At 39.9% G+C, this 25,430-nt stretch overlaps 1 protein-coding gene across 2 annotated transcripts in view; it reads left to right on the top strand.

The window, feature by feature from the left end:
• Nucleotides 1-25,430, top strand: part of SEC22C (SEC22 homolog C, vesicle trafficking protein) — a 74,960-nt gene that overhangs the window by 24,224 nt on the left and 25,306 nt on the right. For both annotated transcript variants that reach the window (XM_053713747.1, XM_053713748.1), the window contains exon 5: nt 15,895-16,050. In XM_053713747.1, the coding sequence (XP_053569722.1) occupies nt 15,895-16,050 (156 nt within the window). The remainder of the gene's footprint in view (nt 1-15,894; nt 16,051-25,430) is intronic.

Genomic DNA, 25,430 nt, shown 5'->3' with positions numbered 1-25,430 from the left:
CAATACACAAAGATCTGTTTCCGATTGTAGCCTTTTTCTCTTGGTCTCCTTGGTTGAAAGTTTGTTCCTTTCCAGTGGGGCATACTGGGGTAGTCTTGAGCACTTTATACCTACAGCAGTGTGTGTGGAGCAGTGTTATACAAGCAACCTGTAGAGGGAGTGCAGTAGCTTCAGCCACTCTATGTAATCCAAGCTACTGCAGTATAACCAGAAGCACAGTTTAATAATGAGTACTGTTTGAACACAAGCAAGTGCATCTTTCCTTGGCTAATGGACAACCAAACAGTGTGCAGCATTAGTAAGTTAAGGTAGAGTATTTCCTGCTGTGGCTTCTGATGACTGTAGACTCTGGTTTGCAGCTCTTGATCTAATCTCTGTGTGGTTTTGCGTCTTTGTTCTGTCATAGTGAAGTCATTTTTTCAAGACTATTGAGGGTGGAATGATATCTGCTACAAATTTAATACACAGGTTCACGCACTTATTTGTGTCATGTTGGCATCTTGTCTGGGCCTATAAATTCCCACAGAACAATTAATTTTAGTGTAATTGGTAATTCTGTTTGTTAGGTGTCAGACTCCCTAGCTTCCAATAGCCCCTGTGGTTTTCCTGGCTTGCATTCTGATGGGACTGATCTTCTGGCTTTATTTTGGCTTTGAACTTTGACTCTGATTTGATTTTGGCTCATCCTTTGGCATTATTAGGCTCAAGGCCTATGCCTTCTTTAGTGGGCCTGTCCTACTTAAGACCACCCTTAGAATGAGTGTACGTAAGGGTGTCCCATTCCCTGTTCCAATGTAACTTTACAGAACCAAATATATTATACATTCATCAAACAAATTCTTTTAAGGTGGTTTAAAAGTACAATACAAAGAATCACACATACTCCAAAATTTAGTAAATGAGTAGAAATAGGGAATAATAGGGACAGAGTGTTGTACTGATTCAAATTAAAAACATATCTGCTACAAAGAGAAGGGTGTTGCTAATAGATATTAAAGGGATATTGCTTTAATAATAATGCTCCTTTAGTGAAAATAAATATGTAAAATGAAAGTAAACATAAAAAGAAACAGATCGTGATAAAAACAGCAAACAACTTGCTTGTTTTCTTGCTAAATTAGCACTTAGACATTCTTAGTCTAGCCACTGCCCACAGCTAGATAAAAGAGCTACCATTTCAGAACATAGGTTTCATGGTCACATGATTTTTACAGCAAAAGTCTTATACTAATCAGGGGCAATAAACTAATTGTAGCTAGGAGATAGGTGTCTCCTAGCAACACTTCAAAGGAGTAACAGATCATTTGCTTTCCTGTAGAGACCACAATCTCCTTGTGGGGTTGTGACAGGAAGTATTGGATCCTGCACAAAAGAAGTAAAAAGAAGTAATGAAACAGATTGTTTTATATCCATTTAAGTGATTATATATCACAATATTTCAGCTATTTCAGCAGGAAATAATTATACAATATGTACCAAATAAGAAATGAAATGTTACCAGGTTAATAAATATTGACCATATCACCATTACAACATATATTTTGCTCTATATTTAAGCAGTTCTGTCCTAGTTGCAGGACAATAAATAAATAGAAATTACAAAAATGCCATATAAATCATAGGAATGTTTTGTTATTACAGGGGCAGAATGCTTAGAATGATGTGTTATTTTTATTAAAAAGTCTGTAGGGCACTTCACTTCCCTGTGAGGTTGGTGTACAGCAACAACATCTTACTGACCTATAATGTTCCATGAACATTTTAATATGCTGTTTGATCAGAAAAGTTTTGTATGTCATGAGATACAGATGAATGAACCTAAAGGAGTAATTCTAAAGCCCAAATAATGGTCTAGATTACAAGTGGAGCGCAAACATATGCGCACAACTGATATCGGGTTTTCGTGACCGTTCTGGTTAACTGTTTTGCAAAACCTAAAAACGGTCACAAAACAAATTAAAAATACATTATAAAGTACAGTTACACTCATAGTAATTATAAAAAATAATATTGCACACAAAAGTTATAAGGGCTCAAAGATATGAGGTCTCGTGTGTTAGAAAAAAAAAGCTGACAAAGGGCTTTAACATAGGAATACATAAATATACGTCTACAGATATATTTGTATGTATATTTATATGTGTGTATATATGTATTTAAAGACATATATACACATTTAAACACAGAAATACTTATGTATACATATTTAAACATATATAGAAGTGCATTGGAGCCATTTGCATTTAACCCCTTAAGGACCGGGCACTTCAGAGAAAAACATCCTCAAAAGACCAGAGCATTTTTGCCATCACTACATTTAAACAGAAATAGAGCCTTTTTTATATTTATCTATCAAAACTATATATATATATAATTTTTTTTAGTAGACAACCCAAAGTATTGGTCTAGGCCCATTTTGGTATATTTCATTTAGGTTTCTCACTGAAATGATTTACAAACAGCTTGTGCAATCGTGGCACAAATGGTTGTAAATGCTTCTCTGGGATCCCCTTTGTTCAGAAATAGCAGACATACAGTATATGGCTTTGGCATTGCTTTTAGGTAATTAGAAGGCCTCTAAATTCAGATGCGCACCACACTTGTATTATGCCCAGCAATGAAGGGGTTAATTAGGTAGCTTGTAGGTGTTAATTTTGGCTTTAGTGTAGAGATCAGCCTCCCACCTGACACCCCCACCCCCTGATTCCTCCCTGACCCCTCTCAAACAGCTCTCTTCCCTCCCCCACCCCCCAAAGGTCACCCCCATCTTAAGTACTGACAGAAAGTCTGCCAGTAGAATTTTTTTTTTATATTTTCTGCAGGGTAGTGTCACCCTTTACTTCCCAACGTCCCTGATCCTCCTCAAACAGCTCTCTAACCCTCCCCCTCTACCTATTAGCAGCCATCTTAGGTACTGGCAGCTGTCTGCCAGTACCCAGTTTGCAGCAAAATAGGCGATTTTTAATTATTATTTTTTTATATAATAATTGTTTTTCTGTAGTTAAGCTGCACCCCCTCAATACCCAAACCCCCTCCCCCCCCCAAAACCCTTTTTTTTCCAAATTACCCCACATATGATCCCCTCATTGCCCCTCCTTCCCCCTCAGTGGCGTATTTAGGTTTTATGCTGCCCTAGGCACTTAAAATTCTTCTGCCCCCCACCACCTCAGGTTTTAAGCTTTTTTTTTAATATTTTTTTTTTTTTCATTTATTTATTTATTTCACGGTACAAACAGTAAATAGTGCTGGTGTGTTTTTTCTCCCCATAGTACAGCACAGTGCACACAGTAACACATTATAGCTTCCCTCCAACTTATAGACAGGAAAAAAATTTAAAAAAAACAACTACTCAAGGAAATGTGTGTGTGTGTGTGTATATATATATATTTCTTTAATATATATTATATTTATTTGTTTCAACAGGGATGGGCAAACAAAAGCCTGGTTGAAACAAGAAATTGTCTCAACACTAAGACACTCAGCTTATAACCACAGTTAAATTAAATTATAAGAAAGCGGCTAGCAGGAGCAATGGGGTTAAACATTCTGAGTCTTTCTGTTAGGTGCAGGAAGGGGGCTGGGAGCCCTTGACCAGTACAGGAGCACATCAAAGAAACTTTTTTCCATTAAAAATAAACAAACTTTAAGAGGTTAAGGCAGCCCCTGCCCCTTTTACCTTCATTCCCTGTTATATTGCTCTGCCTGTAATTTCTGCTGCCTGCAGTGTGCTTGCTCAAGCAGAGACTGTCAACACAATGCTCCAGCACAGGGAAGGGTGTGATCATATTTGCCGAAGTGCACCGCATTGGGACTGAAGAGGAGGGGATTCAGTAAAGAAGGCCAGAGAATTCCTATTGACCTGTGGTGGAGGGGTCTGCATTCTAGTAAGGAAGTGTGTCTGTCCCACAAAACAGCTTAAAATGCAGAAGGGCACTATCTGCAGCAAGAATATTCTGTACTTAGTGCAGCTTAAAACGTCTGGTCTTAACTACGTGCTCCACTTGAGCAAGCCCCAGTAAGAACTTCAGGGAGCAGAGGTGGGACACAGGGATAGGAGCTGCTAGAGAAATACTTGCTGTGACTGCTCCTGTGCTGGGTGGGGCTAAGACAAACGGCCCCAGTCTGTGACATACATGATGCTTAAACCAACCTATATATAGTTTATATAGGTTCACACAGACCCCTTCATGAGAATTCTGATGAAGGGGTCTGGATGAACCCCGAAACGTAAATAAACTCTAAGCCTTTTTGGTTTAACCACTATTGAGAAGTCCTGTAAGTACTTTCTTCTATTGTGATATAGTTTTTCCATGTTAGCACCCAGGCTGTTGACACAGGAGGTCGGATTTACTATAAGGAGGAATATATATATATATAAAAAATGTATGTGCATTGGAACCCTTTGCAGTCAAGTAGATGAAAACAGTGTTTAACTATTTAATGTAAATATTTCATATTCCAATGTTCTTCACATAGGGGAATATGTTCTATGTATTTTTACATACAGTATATATTCCTATATCTATCTATCTATCTAGATATATATTTTTCCAAAATAAACAGATATGTAGAAATATTCTTCTACGTGAAGAACACAAACTACCGCTCCACTTGTAATCTAACCTTAGATGTGTTCAGATTGGTCCCATCAAAGGATAACAAGAGAATGAAGCAAATTTGATAACAGAAGTAAATTAGAAAGTTTTTTTCAATTGCTGGTTCTATCCAAATCATAAAAAAAATAATAATTGGTGTTTCGTGCCCTTAGTGACCAGACCATTTTTCAATTTTCTTACCGTTGGGGCTATTTTTACATTTCTGCTGTGTTTGTGTTTAGCTGTAATTTTTCTCTTAGTCATTTACTGTCCCCACACCTATTATATACCGTTTTTTTTCGCAATTAAATGGACTTTCTAAAAATACCATTATTTTCATCATATCTTATAATTTACTATAAATTGTTTTATAAAATATGATGAAAAAAATGGAAAAACACACACTTTTTCTAACTTTGACCCCGAAATCTTTTACATATCTACAGCCACCAAAAAACACCCATGCTAAATACTTTCTAAATTTTGTCCTGAGTTTAGAAATATCCAATGTTTACAGGTTCTATACTTTTTTTTTGCAAGTTATAGGGCAATAAGTACAAGTAGCACTTTGCTATTTTTAAACAATTTTTTTTTAATAATTATCAATAGTTACATTGGAACACTGATATCTCTCAGGAATCCCTGAATAACCCTTCACATGTGTGTGTGTATATATATATATATATTTTGGTAGACAACCCAAAGTATTGATCTAGGCCCATTTTGATATATTTCATGCCACCATTTCACCGTCAAATGCGATCAAATATTTTTTTTTTAACTTTTTCACTAACTTTTTTACAAGCTTTAGGTTTCTCACTGAAATTATTTACAAACAGCTTGTGCAATTATGGCGCAAATGATTGTAAATGCTTCTCTGGGATCCCTTTTGTTCAGAAATAGCAGACATTAATTAGAAGGCCGCTAAATGCTGCTGTGCACCACACTTGTATTATGTCCAACAGTTAAGGGGTTAATTAGGTAGCTTGTAGGGTTAATTGTAGCTTTAGTGTAGAGATCAGCCTCCCACCTGAGATATCCCACCCCCTGATCCCTTCTTGACCCCCCTCAAACAGCTCTCTTCCCTCCCCTACCTCACAATTGTCACCGCCATCTTAAGTACTGGCAGAAATTCTGCCAGTACTAAAATACTTTCTTACATATATATTTTATTTATTTATTTTGCAGTATTGTATTCCCTCTTAGCCCCCAACCTCCCTGACCCCCCCCCCCCAACATCTCTCTAACCCTCCCCCCTTCTTACCTATTTGCCGCCATCTTGGGTACTGGCAGTTGTCTGTACCCAGTTTGCTAAAAAAAAAAAAAAAGTGTTTTTTGTCAAAAAAAGCCAATTTTCTGTAGTGTAGCTGCCCCCCCTCAATAGCTTCCCCCTCCCAGATCCCTTTCTTTACAGTTAATTTCCCCACCTTTCACTCTCCCTCCATCCCATGCAATATTATGTACTAGTGCGCGTGCATGCGCGCTCCCAGCCACTCGCTCGCACTGAATGAAGAGGATCTGGAAGTGATCAGTGATGGGCCGCCCACCCGCCTCCCTGCTACGGCTCCCACCCACTAACAATTGGCACCAGCGCTGGCCGATGCAGAGAGGGCCACAAAGTGTCTCTCTCTGCATCTGTGGGTAAAAAAAGGGTATTGTAGTGATGCCTCAATATCGAGGCATCACTGCAATACCTTGAAAGCGTCTGGAAGCGATTACGATCACTTCCAGCGCTTGCCCTATATTTAATAAGCTTTGAAGCTGCCTCTTCATTCCTTTTGAAGTTTAACTGATGTGAAATGAGGGGATTTTTAAATAGTTTTAGGACAATACTTCTGCAACCTGTACTCCCAGGGGTCATAGCAAGCATTGGTTTTATGGTGTTTCTGTAAGTGATTTAGTTATATTGATGGAATTATCTATGCTTAGATATTAGGTATCCCCAGATTATGATAGGTTTGGGTTTCATTGGACAGTTTTTTTTAGTACCATTGTATAACAACTTTTTATGTAAAAATTGTGCTTTTTTATCTCACCCAAAAACCAAATCTATAACTTAGATTTTCAAAATCCTGCAAACTGCCTAAACCAGCAGCTACACTTGCAGCATTTGCAGATTAAAGGGACAGTAAAGTACAGATAAAAGATTTATGATTTAGATAGAGCAATTCCAATTTGTTTTCTTGTCGTGCTATGTTTTGTTGAAGAATAAAGTTAGGTAGGCTGGTGATAGCAGCTCAGGAGCGTGCATGTGTCTTTAGTAGTCTATGGCAGCAGTGTTTACAACTATGTATAACATTGCTTTAAACATTGTTGTAAACACTGCTGCCAAACACCTAGGATTACTCTTTAACAAAGAATACCAAGAGAACTAAGAAACAATAATAGAAAAATATTATAATTATAAAAATATTATAAAGTTGTTTAAAAGTATATTATCTATCCAATACTTTGACTTTGCTGTCTCTTTTAAAGAACTTGCTTTTTGATCTCTTTAGGGAGCGTGGGCCAAACACAATTTTACACAAAAACAAGAGATATTTAATGTCCTTTTAAAGGGCTATTATAGTAGAAAAAGTAAATTTTACCACTAGTGACCCAGTAATGTTAAACGTGGACAAAGGGATGCGCTAAGTAAGCCAAAACCAGTAACTTACTTAGCGCATTCATTTGTCCACTTTTTTTCACCTATTTCTTTCTTTCAGACTTCAGGGAGAGTTGATCTAAGGGAAGTTTTCCAATAATTTTACTACTAGCATAGTCATATATACTGTGTTTTTTACTATCCCGCCCCCTCTTCACCCAGTAATGTTATGCAAAATGGTTAAACATATACTTAACCCCTTAACGACTGAGGACGTGCAGGGTACGTCCTCAGAAAAAAGGCAGTTAACGCCTGAGAACGTACCCTGCACGTCCTCAGTGTGGAAAGCAGCTGGAAGCGATCCTGCTTTTTAAGCCATCCGGTGCAGAGAGAGCCACTCTGTGGCCCTCTCTGCACCGGAGATCGGTGGCTTTCCTCGTTGGTGGGTGGGAGCCGGACCGGGAGGCGGGTGGCGGCCATCGTTGGCACTAGTGATGTGGAGGGGGGCGGGATCGTCCGGGGGCACGCACGGGCGCGTGCACGGGAGGACGGGGGCAGGCGCGTGCACGGGGAGGGAGCAGGTGGGAAACGCTACACTACAGCAAAAAGTTTAATAAAATGCTAAAAAAAGGGGAATACAAGTTTTAAAAAAATCAATCTATCAAGGTGTGGGGGTTGGTCTGTGGGGGTAGGGAAGCTACACTACAGAAAAAAAAACCCAGAAACAAAAAAAAACATTTTTTTCTGCAAGTTGGGTACTGGCAGACAGCTGCCAGTACCCAAGATGGCCCCCAATAATGCAGAGGGGGAGGGTTAGAGAGCTGTTTTGGGGGGGTATCAGGGAGGTTGGGGGCTAAGGGGGGATCCCACACAGCAGCATATGTAAATATGCTATAAAAAAAATAAAAAAAAATAAAAAACCTTTTATTTTAGTACTAGCAGACTTTCTGCCAGTACTTAAGATGGCGGGACAATTGTGGGGTGGGGGAGGGAAGGGAGCTGTTTGGGAGGGATCAGGGGGTGGGATGTGTCAGGTGGGAGGCTGATCTCTACACTAAAGCTAAAATTAACCCTGCAAGCTCCCTACAAACTACCTAATTAACCCCATCACTGCTAGCCATAATTCACGTGTGATGTGCAGCAGTATTTAGCGGCCTTCTAATTACCAAAAAGAAACGCCAAAGTCATATATGTCTGCTATTTCTGAACAAAGGGGATCCCAGAGAAGCATTTACAACCATTTGTGCCATAATTGCACAAGCTGTTTGTAAATAATTTCAGTGAGAAACCTAAAATTGTGAAAAATTTAGCATTTTTTTTAATTTGATCGCATTTGGCGGTGAAATGGTGGTAAGAAATATACCAAAATGGGCCTAGATCAATACTTTGGGATGTCTTCTAAAAAAAAATATATACATGTCAATGGATATTCAGGGATTCCTGAAAGATATTAGTGTTCCAATGTAACTAGCGCTAATTTTGAAAAAAAGTGGTTTGGAAATAGCAAAGTGCTACTTGTATTTATGGACCTATAACTTGCAAAAAAAGCAAAGAACATGTAAACATTGGGTATTTCTAAACTCAGGACAAAATTTAGAAACCGTTTAGCATGTTTTTTTTTTGGGTGGTTGTAGATGTGTAAAAGAATTTGGGGGTCAAAGTTAAAAAAGTGTGTTGTTTTTTCCATTTTTTCCTCATATTTTATAATTTTTTTTATAGTAAATTATAAGATATGATGAAAATAATGTTATCTTTAGAAAGTCCATTTAATGGCGAGAAAAACGGTATATAATATGTGTATGTACAGTAAATGAGTAAGAGGAAAATTATAGCTAAGCACAAACACTGCAAAAATGTCAAAATAGCCTTGGTCCCAAACGGACAGAAAATGGAAAAGTGCTGTGGTCATTAAGGGGTTAAAGGGACACTAAACCCAATTTTTTTTCTTTCATGATTCAGACAGAGCATGCAATTTTAAGCAACTTTCTAATTTACTCCTATTATCAATTTTTCTTCGTTCCTTTGCTATCTTTATTTGAAAAAGAAGGCATCTAAGCTAAGGAGCCAGACAATTTTTGGTTCAGTCGCCCGGAACAGCACTTGTGTATTGGTGCTGTCCAATCAGCAAGGACAACCCAGGTTGTGAACAAAAGAAATTTCATTCTTGCTTTTCAAATAAAGATAGCAGAAGATTGAAGAACAATTGATAATAAAAGTAAATTAGAAAGTTGCTTAAAATTGCCTGCTCTATCTGAATCATGAAGGAAAAAATTTGAGTTCAGTGTTCCTTCTGCTTGGGAACCATAGAGAAGGGCTGGTCTTAAGCAGGAACTGCTGCTGAATCAATCAGTAGTAGTAGTAGTTGCACAACCCAGCTGTGCAACTAGTTTTGTGTAGCTCCTGAGCAGTGCTTTACCTATGTGTTTAACATAGTGAAGGATACTTAGGAATATAAGGTCACTAGTTTTAAAATAACATGCTTTAAAGCACTACATTTTGCGACCCTTGGGAACTTGCAGAACAATAAATATGTCTCAGTTTTTTGTGGCCTCAATAAAAAGCTGAACTAAAATTGTGTGTTTTGGTGATTTCAGGTGGGTGGGTAAACCAGGGGACAACTCATGAAAACAACCCTCTGGAGCGGAGAACCCTGTAATCATGGTCATTTTGGGGAAATATTTTATTTCTTTGTTAATAGCCATAAATTAATATGCAGCGAATAAAGGGACATGAAACCCAATACATTTTCTTTCATGATTCAGACAGAGAATACAATTTGAAAAAAGTTTCCAATTTACTTCTATTATCAAATTAGCTTAGTTCTTATGTTATTATTTGTTGAAGAGATGCACTCTCCTGAATGTACCTTCCTGGTTTTCAAAAAAGGATAACAAAAAAACAAAGAACATTTGATAATAGAAGAAAATCAGAAAGTTGTTTAAAATCGAATGCTCTATCTGAATCAAGAAAGATAAATGTTGGGTTTTATGTCCCTTTAAGGTCTCACTGCTTTAAAGAATTAAAGCATATCATTTTTCAAATATAATGACCCTTTTGCTGTGATAGTGGATTGTGAACATTATGCTTTTTCACCACCAGGTGGTGCTGCATACTCTTTATTATACTATAGGTAGCGATTTTCAGTAACTCCAATCCCACAAAAGACAGCGCAATCTGTGAAGGCAAACAGATAGACTCCAATAGTGCAATATTGTATGTAAAAAAACAGCACTTTATTGACAAACACTTTAGCCAGAATACTCACAATATGCGAGATAAAAACATGCACAAAAAGGTATCTTTGTGTAGCGATATAGCCCGGTGATTGTGTGGTCAAAGGAAGCTTGGGAGAAAAGCAGCAGATTTTCCGGTCGGCGTGTGACGTCAACACCCGACAAACAGCTGATCGATGTTTCCCTTAGTCCCAATACACACAGGCTTGCCGAGCTTGCAGAGCTTGTTGCCTCAACGCGTTTCTCGCCCCCTACTGGGCGCTTTCTCAAGAGGAATAGTGATCTTGAGATCACTATTCCTCTTGAGAAAGCGCCCAGTAGGGGGCGAGAAACGCGTTGAGGCAACAAGCTCTGCAAGCTCGGCAAGCCTGTGTGTATTGGGACTAAGGGAAACATCGATCAGCTGTTTGTCGGGTGTTGACGTCACACGCCGACCGGAAAATCTGCTGCTTTTCTCCCAAGCTTCCTTTGACCACACAATCACCGGGCTATATCGCTACACAAAGATACCTTTTTGTGCATGTTTTTATCTCGCATATTGTGAGTATTCTGGCTAAAGTGTTTGTCAATAAAGTGCTGTTTTTTTACATACAATATTGCACTATTGGAGTCTATCTGTTTGCCTTCACAGATTGTGCTGTCTTTTGTGGGATTGGAGTTACTGTGTATCAGCTGCAGGACAAGCAGTGTTTTTCAAGCAGCTGCAACTGCGTTTTCAAAAAGAATTCTCCAGACACCATGTTTCAGTATTAGTAAGACTGTTCTCAATTTGAGTTTATAACCTGTTTTGGACTTTTATTATTTTGGACTATTCGCTACCGATATAACACCTTTATTAAGTAATATTTAGAACCATATTTATTGCCATTTTTTGTGCTATTTTTAGTGCTGTGTCCATTTTATTGCTATATATATCTTTAGTTAATATCTCCCATACACATATTCATATATTTGCTGAGTGACTGTTGCGCTGATTGGTTTTGGTGGTTTGAGCGATTTTCAGTAATTTGCTGAAAACTAAATAATTTACTTCCTACTGCACAAAATAAGGAACTTACTGATTACAAGGCTACTGCAAGGTAACTAGTGATATCCTTTATAATGTACAGGCGATTGTATTGTATTCTTTATTATACAGCAACAGTGTACTTGTTTAAGGCTGTTAATTAAGTTACTTCTACCATTTCAGTTTTAAGAATTCTAAGATCTTAGGTGATTAAAATATAAATACTAACTTAATAAAATGAAACGTGTGTTAATCTCCATTATGTAAAAAAAAAAAAAAGACTTTTTTTAACTGATGTTTAAGACCACGTGGGTACATCAGGGTTGGGAACTATAATTTTGTTAGCAAGTTTTATATTATTTTTGCACTCCATGGACATACCTCTTAAAAAGCCTTTTTTAGTATGTTTACCTGCAGTGAATATGAATGAGCTCTTGACCTGATTAAGCAATCACTATGTAGAATGTTGCAGGGTCAGTGTTGTCGGATGCACTCTAGCCTCTCTGGGGCAGTGGGGAAAAAATACATAACGACTATGTACTGCAAAGTGTAATTTTATTTTACATAATGTAATTATTTTTATGGGGAACTACATTTTCTGTTTGGCTGAATATCTCTTGAAAAATACATGGACACTAAGATTACACATTCATGGATCAGACATAGAGATCAGTTTTAAGAGACTTTGCAGCTTACTTCTATTTTCAGATTTACTTAATTCACTAAGGCCTAAATTTAGAGTTTGGCGTTAGCCGTGAAAACCAGCGTTAGAGGCTCCTAACGCTGGTTTTAGGCTACCGCCGGTATTTGGAGTCACTCAAAATAGGGTCTAACGCTCACTTTTCAGCCGCGACTTTTCCATACCGCAGATCCCCTTACGTAAATTGCGTATCCTATCTTTTCAATGGGATCTTCCTAACTCCGGTATTTAGAGTCGTTTCTGAAGTGAGCGTTAGAGCTCTAATGACAAAACTCCAGCAGCAGGAAAAAAGCAGGAGTTAAGAGCTTTATGGGCTAACGCCGGTTCATAAAGCTCTTAACTACTGTACCCTAAAGTACACTAACACCCATAAACTACCTATGTACCCCTAAACTGAGGTCCCCCCACATCGCCGCAACTCAATTAAATTTTTTTAACCCCTAATCTGCCGACCGCCACCTACGTTATACTTATGTACCCCTAATCTGCTGCCCCTAACCCCGCCGACCCCTGTATTATATTTATTAACCCCTAACCTGCCCCCCACAACGTCGCCGCCAGCTACTTACAATAATTAACCCCTAATCTGCCGACCGCAAAGCGCCGCCACCTACGTTATCCTTATGTACCCCTAATCTGCTGCCCCTAACACCGCCGACCCCTATATTATATTTATTAACCCCTAATCTGCCCCCCTCAACGTCGCCGACACCTGCCTACACTTATTAACCCCTAATCTGCCGAGCGGACCTGAGCGCTACTATAATAAAGTTATTAACCCCTAATCCGCCTCACTAACCCTATCATAAATAGTATTAACCCCTAATCTGCCCTCCCTAACATCGCCGACACCTAACTTCAATTATTAACCCCTAATCTGACGACCGAATCTCGCCGCTATTCTAATAAATGTATTAACCCCTAAAGCTAAGTCTAACCCTAATACTAACACCCCCCTAAGTTAAATATAATTTAAATCTAACGAAATTAATTAACTCTTATTAAATAAATTATTCCTATTTAAAGCTAAATACTTACCTGTAAAATAAATCCTAATATAGCTACAATATAAATTATAATTACATTGTAGCTATTTTAGGATTAATATTTATCTGATCGGAACAGCCAATAGAATGCGAGCTCAATCTGATTGGCTGATTGGATCAGCCAATCGGATTGAACTTGATTCTGATTGTCTGATTCCATCAGCCAATCAGAATATTCCTACCTTAATTCCGATTGGCTGATAGAATCCTATCAGCCAATCGGAATTCGAGGGACGCCATCTTGGATGACGTCCCTTAAAGGAACCGTCATTCGTCGGGAGACGCCGGAAGAAGAGGATGGATCCGCGTCGGATGCTTCAACATGGACCCGCTCCGCACCGGATGGAAGAAGATCGAAGATGCCGCTTGGATGAAGATGTTTGCCGGTCCGGATGTCCTCTTCTTGCCGGATAGGAGGAAGACTTTGGAGCCTCTTCTGGACCTCTTCAGCACCGGATGCCAGGACAGATCGGTGATACCTGTTGAGGTGAAGACAAGGTAGGAAGATCTTCAGGGGCTTAGTGTTAGGTTTATTTAAGGGGGGTTTGGGTTAGATTAGGGGTATGTGGGTGGTGGGTTGTAATGTTGGGGGGGGGTATTGTATGTTTTTTTTTTTACAGGCAAAAGAGCTGATTTTCTTGGGGCATGCCCCGCAAAGGGCCCTGTTCAGGGCTGGTAAGGTAAAAGAGCTTTTAAATTTATTAATTTAGAATAGGGTAGGGAATTTTTTTTATTTTGGGGGTCTTTGTTATTTTATTAGGGGGCTTAGAGTAGGTGTAATTAGTTTAAAATTGTTGTAATATTTTTCTTATGTTTGTAAATATTTTTTTATTTTTTGTAACTTAGTTCTTTTTTATTTTTTGTACTTTAGTTAGTTTATGTAATTGTAGTTATTTGTAGAAATTGTATTTAATTTATTTATTGATAGTGTAGTGTTAGGTTTTATTGTAGGTAATTGTAGGTATTTTATTTAATTAATTTATTGATAGGGTAGTGTTAGGTTTAATTATAATTTAGGTTAGGACTTATTTTACAGGTAATTTTGTTATTATTTTAACTAGGTAACTATTAAATAGTTCTTAACTATTTAATAGCTATTGTACCTGGTTAAAATAATTACAAAGTTGCCTGTAAAATAAATATTAATCCTAAAATAGCTACAATGTAATTATAATTTATATTGTAGCTATATTAGGATTTATTTTACAGGTAAGTATTTAGCTTTAAATAGGAATTATTTATTTAATAAGAGTTAATTAATTTCGTTAGATGTAAATTATATTTAAGTTAGGGGGGTGTTAGTGTTAGGGTTAGACTTAGCTTTAGGGGTTAATCCATTTATTATAGTAGCGATGAGCTCCGGTCGTCAGATTAGGGGTTAATAATTGAAGTTAGGTGTCGGCGATGTTAGGGAGGGCAGATTAGGGGTTAATACTATTTATGATAGGGTTAGTGAGGCGGATTAGGGGTTAATAACTTTATTATAGTAGCGCTCAGGTCCGCTCGGCAGATTAGGGGTTAATAAGTGTAGGCAGGTGTCGGCGACGTTGAGGGGGGCAGATTAGGGGTTAATAAATATAATATAGGGGTCGGCGGTGTTAGGGGCAGCAGATTAGGGGTACATAAGGATAACGTAGGTGGCGGCGCTTTGCGGTCAGCAGATTAGGGGTTAATTATTGTAAGTAGCTGGCGGCGACGTTGTGGGGGGCAGGTTAGGGGTTAATAAATATAATATAGGGGTCGGCGGTGTTAGGGGCAGCAGATTAGGGGTACATAGGGATAATGTAAGTTGCGGCGGTTTACGGAGCGGAAGATTAGGGGTTAATAATATAATGCAGGGGGCAGCGATAGCGGGGGCGGCAGATTAGGGGTTAATAAGTGTAAGGGTAGGGGTGTTTAGACTCGGGGTACATGTTAGAGTGTTAGGTGCAGACGTAGGAAGTGTTTCCCCATAGGAAACAATGGGGCTGCGTTAGGAGCTGAACGCTGCTTTTTTGCAGGGGTTAGGTTTTTTTTCAGCTCAAACAGCCCCATTGTTTCCTATGGGAGAATCGTGCACGAGCACGTTTTTGAGGCTGGCCGCGTCCGTAAGCAACTCTGGTATCGAGAGTTGCATTTGCGGTAAAAATGCTCTACGCTCCTTTTTTGGAGCCTAACGCAGCATTTTTTTGGACTCTCGATACCAGAGTTAATTTTATGGTGCGGCCAGAAAAAAGCCCGCGTAGCGTTAACAGCCCATCTACCGCCAAACTCCAAATCTAGGCCTAAGTGTTCTTTGTTGATAAGCATACATAGGTATGATCAAGAGCAGCAATGCACTACTGGAAGCTTGCAGCTGATTGGTGGCTACAAATACATGCCTCTAGTTATTGGCTTACCAGATGTGTTCATTTAGCTCCCAGTAGTTCATTGCTTCTCTGGAGCTGACTTTAACTATGTGTTTAATAATCTCTTTGAAGGTGTTAAACACACAGTAATATGCAAACAATAGTGTAATAATAAATGCTCTAACACATTAAAGTATTTTCATTTTGCACTTGTATTTACCTGTAACATCTTATAATGATTATTTAGAAGAAACCATTTGTAAAATTGAGTGTTGGGATACTTAGTAAATTTCCCTCTGCTGTTCCCCTTGGTGAATTACACTCTATAAAACCTTTCATCTGCTGGGATTATGTTTACAAGCTATAACTTATTCTGGTCCCCTTTTGTGTCTCTCTGTACCAGACAGTGTAATCCAGAGAGTGAAGCACAGCTATAACATAGCCACCTCCCCACCTATTCGCCTGGATCCATCGCCGCCTCCTGTGCTTTTGAAGGTAGATGATATGGAAGAGGTTAACGGTCTTTTGAACGGGTATTCGACTTCACACATGCAGTCAGGTAGGCGAGTGAATATCCAGCTGCATGCTAATAACTATTCTGCTGCATTCATTAAAGGGACAGTAAAATAAAAAAATTAGACGTGCATCAACAAAAAGCAAAAATTTTTAACCTTTCGGGTCATCCATTTGTTTAGGACGAATTTTGTTACCTACACTATTTAATATCTAAACCGCCACAACCCCCATTACAATAACCCAATAAGTAGTATAGGGAGTTGTGTAGTGGGTTTGTGATGGGGGTTGTGGCGGTTTAGAAGAGCAGGTTTTTGCGATGGGATTTGTAGCGGGTTAGAAGAGCGGGTTGTTACGATGGGGGTTGTGTTGGTTTAGTGTAGCAGGTTTTTACAATGGGGGCTGTGGCGGTTTAGTGTAGCAGGTTTTTATGATGGGGGTTGTGGAGGTTTAGTAGAGCGGGTTTTTTCTATGGGAGTTGTGGCGGTTTAGAAAAGCGGGTCGTTACGATGGGGGTTGTGGCGGTTTAGTGTAGCAGGTTTTTACGATGGGGGATATGGTGGTTTAGTGTAGCAGGTTGTTACTATGGGGGTTGTGACGGTTTAGTGTAGCAGGTTTTTACGATGGGGGTTGTGGCGGTTGTGGCGGTTTAGTGTAGCAGATTGTTACGATGGGGGTTGTGGCAGTTTAGTGTAGCAGGTTTTTACGATGGGGTTTGTGGCAGTTTAGTGTAGCAGGTTTTTACGATGGGGGTTGTGGTAGTTTAGTGTAGCAGGTTTTTACAATGGGGTTTGTGGCAGTTTAGTGTAGCAGGTTTTTACGATGGGGGTTGTGGCAGTTTAGTAGAGTGGGTTTTTGCGATGGGGTTGTTACGGTTTAGTGTAGCAGGTTTTTACGATGGGGTTTGTGGCAGTTTAGTGTAGCAGGTTTTTACGATGGGGGTTGTGGCAGTTTAGTAGAGCAGGTTTTTGCGATGGGGTTGTTACGGTTTAGTGTAGCAGGTTTTTACAATGGGGTTTGGGGCAGTTTAGTGTAGCAGGTTTTTACGATGGGGGTTGTGGCGGTTTAGTACAGCGGGTTTTTGCGATGGGGTTGTTACGGTTTAGTGTAGCAGGTTTTTACAATGGGGTTTGTGGCAGTTTAGTGTAGCAGGTTTTTACGATGGGGGTTGTGGCGGTTTAGTAGAGCGGGTTTTTGCAATGGGGTTGTGGCAGTTTAGTGTATCAGGTTTTTGTGGTGAGGGTTATGATGGTTTAGGGGTTCGTATTGTAGGTTAGCTGTTTTTTTTTTTTATTAAAGTATAATAAATGAAAAACATTAACACATTTTGTTAATACGTTTATTTGTTATTCTTTTAATTCATGTAGGCTGCTTTAGGTTTGTTTGGTTCTGTGCCAAATGTCCGAATTTGGCAATATTCGGATGAATACAGATTTGTCTGAATGTGAATGCACATGTCTATCAAAAATAATGATTCATGATTCAGATAGAGCTTGTCATTTTAAACATTCCAATTTCTATGTTATCTTGGTATCTTTTGTTATAGAGTAATGTTAGGTAGACTGATAGGAGCTCAGGAGCTTGCACTGTTCTATAGCAGTCTATGGCAGCAGTGTTTGTAACTATGTATAACATTGCTGTAAACAATGTTGCAAACACTGCTGCCAGATGGCTGAAGACACGTGCACGCTCTTGAGCTCACCAAAGGATACCAAGAGAACTAAGCAACAATGATAACAGAAGTGAATTGGAAAGCTGTTTAAAATGTCATACTCTATCACATCAATGTAAGTTTAGTTTGACTTTCCTGTTGCGTTTACAGCTGTACAGGGGATAGGGGAGGCATAGGAATGGGCTTATATCTTGCACTTCTACCCAGTGATTTTTTGTTAAAAACTCTGCGACACATTGCACTAGGTACCTACTTAACTTAATTCCCAGCTAACCTCATTATTGCAGCACCTCCTATTTGCCAAGCTGACGATACATTTGCAAGGGATTCTGTTGTTTACATGTCCCTTAGCTATAGCCATGACAAGGGGAGAGGTAAATGGCTGGTCTAAAATAAAGTGTGTGTGTATATATATATATATATATATATATATATATATATAAAATATATATATATTTTTTTAAAATAAAAAAACAACTGCACTAAGCAGGTTTTGGGGGCTAAAGTTGGTGTGGTGTGTGAAAAGTGCCTTTACTTTGCGGTCTATGGGGACTGTGTGTTCCCAGTAAATATATATGTATATGCTTATATACATAGATATATTTATGTGTATATACACATATTAACACATAAATATATACAGTATGTATATCGGCATATACATATATATTTACCTAGCGCAGTGAGCAGCAGATTGTACTCATGTTGTGCCCCACGGCATGAGAACGAGGCTCCTGTTGGAGTCTATGGAAGCGTGCACCTAATTTGTATTACCAGCGCACATTTGCGTGCGCTGGTATTACTAAGTTGAGTGCAAATATTGCTTTAGTGAAAGCAATATTTTGTGCCCGATTTATAATCTAGCCCTTTGTGAGTACGTTGGATTCTTTTGCACTCATCAAAAATATCTCGGCCATTATAAGTGTGAAAGATCTATAAAGGAAAAAAAACTAGATTCAGCCAATACCTATAATTACAATGTCACAGAATTATATGCTATAAATAATTAATACTTTCTCCAACATTGGTGTGTCCGGTCCACGGCGTCATCCATCTCTTGTGGGAATATTCTCTTCCCCAACAGGAAATGGCAAAGAGCACAGCAAAAGCTGCCCATATAGCCCCTCCTCAGGCTCCGCCCCCCAGTCATTCTCTTTGCCGCTCTGAACAAGTAGCATCTCCACGGAGATGGTGAAGAGTATGTGGTGTTTAGTTGTAGTTTTTTATTCTTCTATCAAGAGTTTGTTATTTTAAAATAGTGCCGGTTTGTACTATTTACTCTAAAACAGAAAGGGATGAAGAGTTCTGTTTAAAAGAGGAGTGTGATTTTAGCAGCAGTAACTAAAATCAATTGCTGTTCCCACGCAGGACTGTTGAGCCCAGAGAACTTCAGTTGGGGGGAACAGTTTGCAGACTTTTCTGCTCAAGGTATGACTAGTCCATTTTCTAACAAGACTGTGTAATGCTAGAAGACTGTCATTTTCCCTCTTGGGGATCGGTAAGCCATTTTCTTAGACTCTTAACAGAATGAAGGCTTATTATGGGCTATACACTGGTTGACACTCTTGTGGGCTAAATCGATTGCTTTATTTAAGTTTTTTATGAAGTTTGAAGTGATTTTCTAAACTTTTAGTGTTGGGGAACGTTTTTAGGCGCCAGGCAGTTGTTTAGACACCTTCCCAGTCAGGAAGGGCCTTTCACTATAGTAGGCAGAGCCTCATTTTCGCGCCATAATTGCGCAGTTTCTTTTGGATGCAGTGCATGCAGCTGCATGTGAGAGGGTCTGGTGATCATTGAAAACGTTCCTGGAAGGCTTAATTTGGTATCGTATAACCCCCAAGGACAGGTGAAGTCGCAGCAAACGCTGTGGCTGGGACTGTAGTGGGGTTAAAATTGCTAATTGATTAAACGGCTCCGGTTTCCTCATTTAAGGGGTTAAAAGCTTGAAAATTGGGGTGCAATACTTTAGAAGCATTAAGACACTGTGGTGAAAATTTGGTAAAGATTGGATATTTCCTTCATAGTTTTTCACACATTCAGAAATAAAGTGTGCTCTGTTTAACATTTAAAGAGACAGTAACGGTTTTGTTTAAAAACGTTTTTGTTGCATTATTAGCCTGTTTAAGCCTGTCTAACATGTCTGTACCTTCAGATAGAACATGTTCTGTATGTATGGAGGCCAAGGTGGCCCCCCCTTCAAATGTATGTGATAATTGTGCCATGGCGTCCAGACAAAGTAAGGACAGTACTGTCACATTTAATAAGGTTGCCCAAGATGATTCCTCAAATGAAGGTAGTGGGGATAGTTCTTCATCCTCTCCTTCTGTGTCAATACCAGTTATGCCCGCGCAGGCGACCCCTAGTACATCTAGGAGCAAGAAGGCGCTGACGATAATTTATCTGTCATACCCTCACACCAGTCAGAAGTGGCAGTGAGGGAAGGTTTGTCGGAGGGAGAAATTTCTGATTCAGGAAGAATTTCTCAACAGGCAATTTAAGTTAGAGCATCTCCGCGCATTACTTAAGGAGGTGCTAACTACACTGGATGATTGTGACTCTTTGGTCATTCCAGAAAAATTGTGCAAGATGGACAAATTCCTAGAGGTCCCGGGGCACCCTGATGCCTTTCCGATACCTAAAAGGGTGGCGGACATAGTGAATAAGGAGTGGGAGAAACCAGGCATACCTTTTGTCCCACCTCCTATATTTAAGAAATTGTTCCACATGGTCGACCCAAGGAATGACACATGGCAAACAGTCCCTAAGGTTGAGGGGGCAGTTTCTACGCTAGCCAAACGCACGACTATTCCCATTGAGGACAATTGTGCTTTCAAAGATCCTATGGATAAAAAATTGGAGGGTTTGCTTAAAAAGATTTTTGTTCAGCAAGGTTACCTCCTCCAACCAATTTCGTGCATTATTCCTGTCACTACGGCGGCGTGTTTCTGGTTCGATGAACTTGAAAAGTCGCTCAATAAGGAGACTCCATATGAGGAAGTCATGGACAGAATTCACGCACTTAAGTTAGCTAATTCCTTTATTTTAGATGCCGCTTTGCAATTAGCGAGATTAGCGGCGAAAAATTCAGGGTTTGCAATTGTGGCGCGCAGAGCGCTCTGGCTAAAGTCTTGGTCGGCGGATGTATCTTCCAAGACAAAATTGCTTAATATCCCTTTCTAAGGTAAGACCCTTTTTGGGCCAGAATTGAAAGAAATTATTTCAGACATCACTGGGGGGAAGGGCCATGCCCTCCCACAGGATAAGAATAAGTCCAATTTTCGTTCCTTTCGTAATTTCAGGAACGGACCGGCTTCTAACTCTGCAGCCTCTAGACAAGAGGGTAATGCATCCCAGGCTAAACCAGCTTGGAAACCAATGCAAGGCTGGAACAAGGGTAAACAGGCCAAGAAGCCTGCTGCTGCTACCAAGACAGCATGAAGGGGTAGCCCCCGATCCGGGACTGGATCTAGTGGGGGGCAGACTCTCTCTCTTTGCTCAGGCTTGGGTAAGAGATGTTCCGGATCCCTGGACACTAGAGATAGTCTCTCAGGGTTAACTTCTAGAATTCAAGGAACTTCCTCCAAGGGGAAGGTTCCACATGTCTCGCTTATCTTCAGACCAAATATGCATTCTTACATTGTGTAGAAGACCTGTTAAAGATGGGAGTGATACACCCAGTTCCAACAGTGGAACAAGGTCAGGGGTTTTACTCAAACCTGTTTGTAGTTCCCAAAAAAGAGGGAACTTTCAGACCAATTCTGGATTTAAAAATTCTAAACAAGTTTCTCAGAGTTCCATCGTTCAAAATGGAAACCATTCGAACAATTTTACCTACAATCCAGGAGGGTCAATATATGACTACCGTGGATTTAAAGGATGCGTACCTACATATTCCTATCCACAAAGATCATCATCAGTTCCTAAGGTTCGCCTTTCTGGACAAACATTACCAGTTCGTGGCTCTTCCGTTCGGCTTAGCCACTGCTCCCAGAATTTTCACAAAGGTGCTAGGGTCCCTTCTGGCGGTTCTAAGACCGAGGGGCATTGCAGTGGCACCTTATCTAGACGACATTCTAATTCAAGCGTTGTCTCTTTCCAAGGCAAAGGCTCATACAGATATTGTTCTAGCCTTTCTCAGATCTCACGGGTGGAAGGTGAACGTAGAAAAGAGTTCCCTGTCTCCGTCAACAAGAGTTCCCTTTTTGGGAACAATAATAGATTCTTTAGAAATGAATATCTTCCTGACAGAAGCCAGAAAGTCAAAGCTTCTAAACGCTTGTCAAGTTCTTCACTCTATTCTGCAGCCTTCCATAGCTCAGTGCATGGAAGTAGTAGGATTGATGGTTGCAGCAATGGACATAGTTCCTTTTGCTCGAATTCATCTAAGACCATTACAACTGTGCATGCTCAATCAGTGGAATGGGGACTATGCAGACTTGTCTCCTCAGATTCAAGTAGACCAGATAACCAGAGACTCACTCCGTTGGTGGTTGACTCAGGATCACCTGTCTCAGGGAATGAGTTTCCGCAGACCAGAGTGGGTCATTGTCACGACCGACGCCAGTCTATTAGGCTGGGGCTCGGTCCGGGATTCCCTGAAAGCTCAGGGTCTATGGTCTCGGGAAGAGTCTCTTCTCCCGATAAACATCCTGGAACTGAGAGCGATATTCAATGCTCTCCTGGCTTGGCCTCAACTAGCGAAGGCCGGATTAATAAGATTCCAGTCAGACAACATGACGACTGTAGCTTACATCAACCATCAGGGAGGAACAAAGAGTTCCTTGGCGATGAGAGAGGTATCCAAGATCATCAAATGGGTGGAGGATCACTCCTGCCATCTATCTGCAATTCACATCCCAGGAGTAGACAACTGGGAGGCGGATTATCTGAGTCGTCAGACTTTCCATCCGGGGGAGTGGGAACTCCACCCGGAGGTCTTTGCCCAGTTAACCCAATTATGGGGCATTCCAGACATGGATCTGATGGCGTCTCGTCAGAACTTCAAGGTTCCTTGCTACGGGTCCAGACCCAGGGATCCCAAGGCGACTCTAGTGGATGCATTAGTGGCGCCTTGGTCGTTCAACCTAGCTTATGTGTTTCCACCGTTTCCTCTCCTTCCCAGGCTCGTAGCCAGGATCAAACAGGAGAAGGCCTCAGTGATTCTGATAGCTCCTGCGTGGCCACGCAGGACTTGGTATGCAGACCTGGTGAATACGTCATCGGCTCCACCATGGAAGCTACCTTTGAGACAGGATCTTCTAGTACAAGGTCCATTCGAACATCCAAATCTAGTTTCTCTGCAGCTGACTGCTTGGAAATTGAACGCTTGATTTTATCCAAGCGTGGGTTTTCAAATTCAGTGATAGATACTCTGGTTCAAGCCAGAAAACCTGTGACTAGAAAGATTTACCATAAAATATGGAAAAAATATATCTGTTGGTGTGAATCCAAGGGATTCTCCTGGAGTAAGATTAAAATTCCTAAGATTCTCTCCTTTCTCCAAGAGGGTTTGGATAAAGGATTGTCAGCGAGTTCTCTAAAATGACAGATTTCTGCTTTATCTGTTTTGTTACACAAACGACTGGCAGCTGTGCTAGATGTACAAGCTTTTGTACAGGCTTTGGTCAGAATCAAGCCTGTTTATAGACCCATGACTCCTCCTTGGAGTCTAAATTTAGTTCTTTCAGTTCTTCAAGGGGTTCCGTTTGAACCTTTACATTCCATAGATATCAAGTTACTATCTTGGAAAGTTCTGTTTTTGGTTGCTATTTCTTCTGCTAGAAGAGTTTCTGAATTATCTGCTTTGCAGTGTGATCCACCCTATCTGGTGTTCCATTCAGATAAGGTTGTTTTGCGTACTAAACCTGGTTTTCTTCCAAAAGTAGTTTCCAACAAGAATATAGTTGTTCCTTCTCTGTGTCCGAATCCAGTTTCAAAGAAGGGACGTTTGTTACACAATTTAGATGTGGTCCGTGCTTTAAAGTTCTATTTAGACGCAACAAAGGATTTCAGACAAACTTCATCTTTGTTTGTCGTTTACTCTGGTAAGAGGAGAGGACAAAAAGCTACTGCTACCTCTCTTTCTGGCTGAAAAGCATCATCCGATTGGCTTATGAGACTGCCGGACGGCAGCCTCCTGAACGAATCACAGCTCACTCTACTTGGGCTGTGGCTTCCACATGGGCCTTCAAGAACGAGGCTTCTGTTGATCAGATATGTTAGGCAGCGACTTGGTCTTCTCTGCACACTTTTGCCAAATTCTACAAATTTGATACTTATGCTTCTTCGGAGGCTATTTTTGGGAGAAAGGTTTTGCAAGCCGTGGTGCCTTCTGTTTAGGTAACCTGATTTGCTCCCTCCCTTCATCCGTGTCCTAAAGCTTTGGTATTGGTTCCCACAAGTAATGGATAACGCCGTGGACCGGACACACCAATGTTGGAGAAAACTGAATTTATGCTTACCTGATAAATTACTTTCTCCAACGGTGTGTCCGGTCCACGGCCCGCCCTGGTTTTTTAATCAGGTTTGAAAAATTTCTTTCTCTATACACTACAGTCACCACGGCACCCTATAGTTTCTCCTTTTTTTCTCCTAACCGTCGGTCGAATGACTGGGGGGCGGAGCCTGAGGAGGGGCTATATGGGCAGCTTTTGCTGTGCTCTTTGCCATTTTCTGTTGGGGAAGAGAATATTCCCACAAGTAATGGATGACCCCGTGGACCGGACACACCGTTGGAGAAAGTAATTTATCAGGTAAGCATAAATTCTGTTTTAATGAACTCTAGACACCCAGCGTTCTTTGTATCAGAGCCGACAGCCAGTATGAAGGACTAGAGTTCTTTCTAGATCTAGGGGACTACCACTGATGATTAGGACACAGAGGGTTACATTTACATAGTTTTGCAGTACCACACATTCTATTGCTGTTTAGATAATTCTAACTGCTCCATCCGTGCATTAGTGCCGCATTTTAGCAAAAAATAATTTTATATACCCAATCTCCTGCAGGTATACACAGATCAAAGAAAATATATTGATCTCAATAACTTCTTTTCTGGTAAACATTTGTTCCACTTAAACTGGGGATCGATTGCTGCAGGCGACAAAATTCACTGTGCACGCAGACTGCGCAACTTGCGTTAATACCCATGTTTACTAAGTGGTCTTCATCTTTAAAACCATGACGTTACTGAAATAAATATTAAATGTGTGTCTTAGCTGTTCTGTTTTATGCATTGTGTTTTTTAACTCCTCAAATACGGAAATAATTAGTTCCCAACATTTTGATTAAACACACATAATATTATCCCCTTGCTATGTGTAGTGTGGCATTTAGAGGGTCAAGACTTAGGGCACCAAGAGAACTAAGCACGTTAGATAAAAGAAGTAAACTGGGAAGTTGTTTAAATTGTATTCTCTATCTGAATCATGAACAAAATAATTTTGATTTCATGTCCCTTTAAGTGGGTGTACTTGTGAGAAGAAAAACTTATCAAATTATTCATCTACAGGGATTCCAATAGACTTAGATAGGGAATTTTGTAGAAAACTCATTAGATACATTTTCTAAAAGATGTTGCTTCATCATGATGCTGAATTAGATAATTATGAACATTTTGATTGTGACCAGTAGAAAATGGACTTCCCATGTGAAGAATAATGATATTTTTCAGAAATTTAAAATATAAATGTGTATCTTTACAGAATCTCCATCTCTATATAGTTTAATTTCAACAGTTAGAAGAATAAATATAA

Source organism: Bombina bombina, chromosome 5 (genome assembly GCF_027579735.1).
Source record: "Bombina bombina isolate aBomBom1 chromosome 5, aBomBom1.pri, whole genome shotgun sequence".
NCBI lineage: Eukaryota > Metazoa > Chordata > Amphibia > Anura > Bombinatoridae > Bombina > Bombina bombina.
The sequence above is the reverse complement of the archived record's forward strand: the minus strand, read 5'-3'. Positions and strand labels throughout refer to the sequence as shown.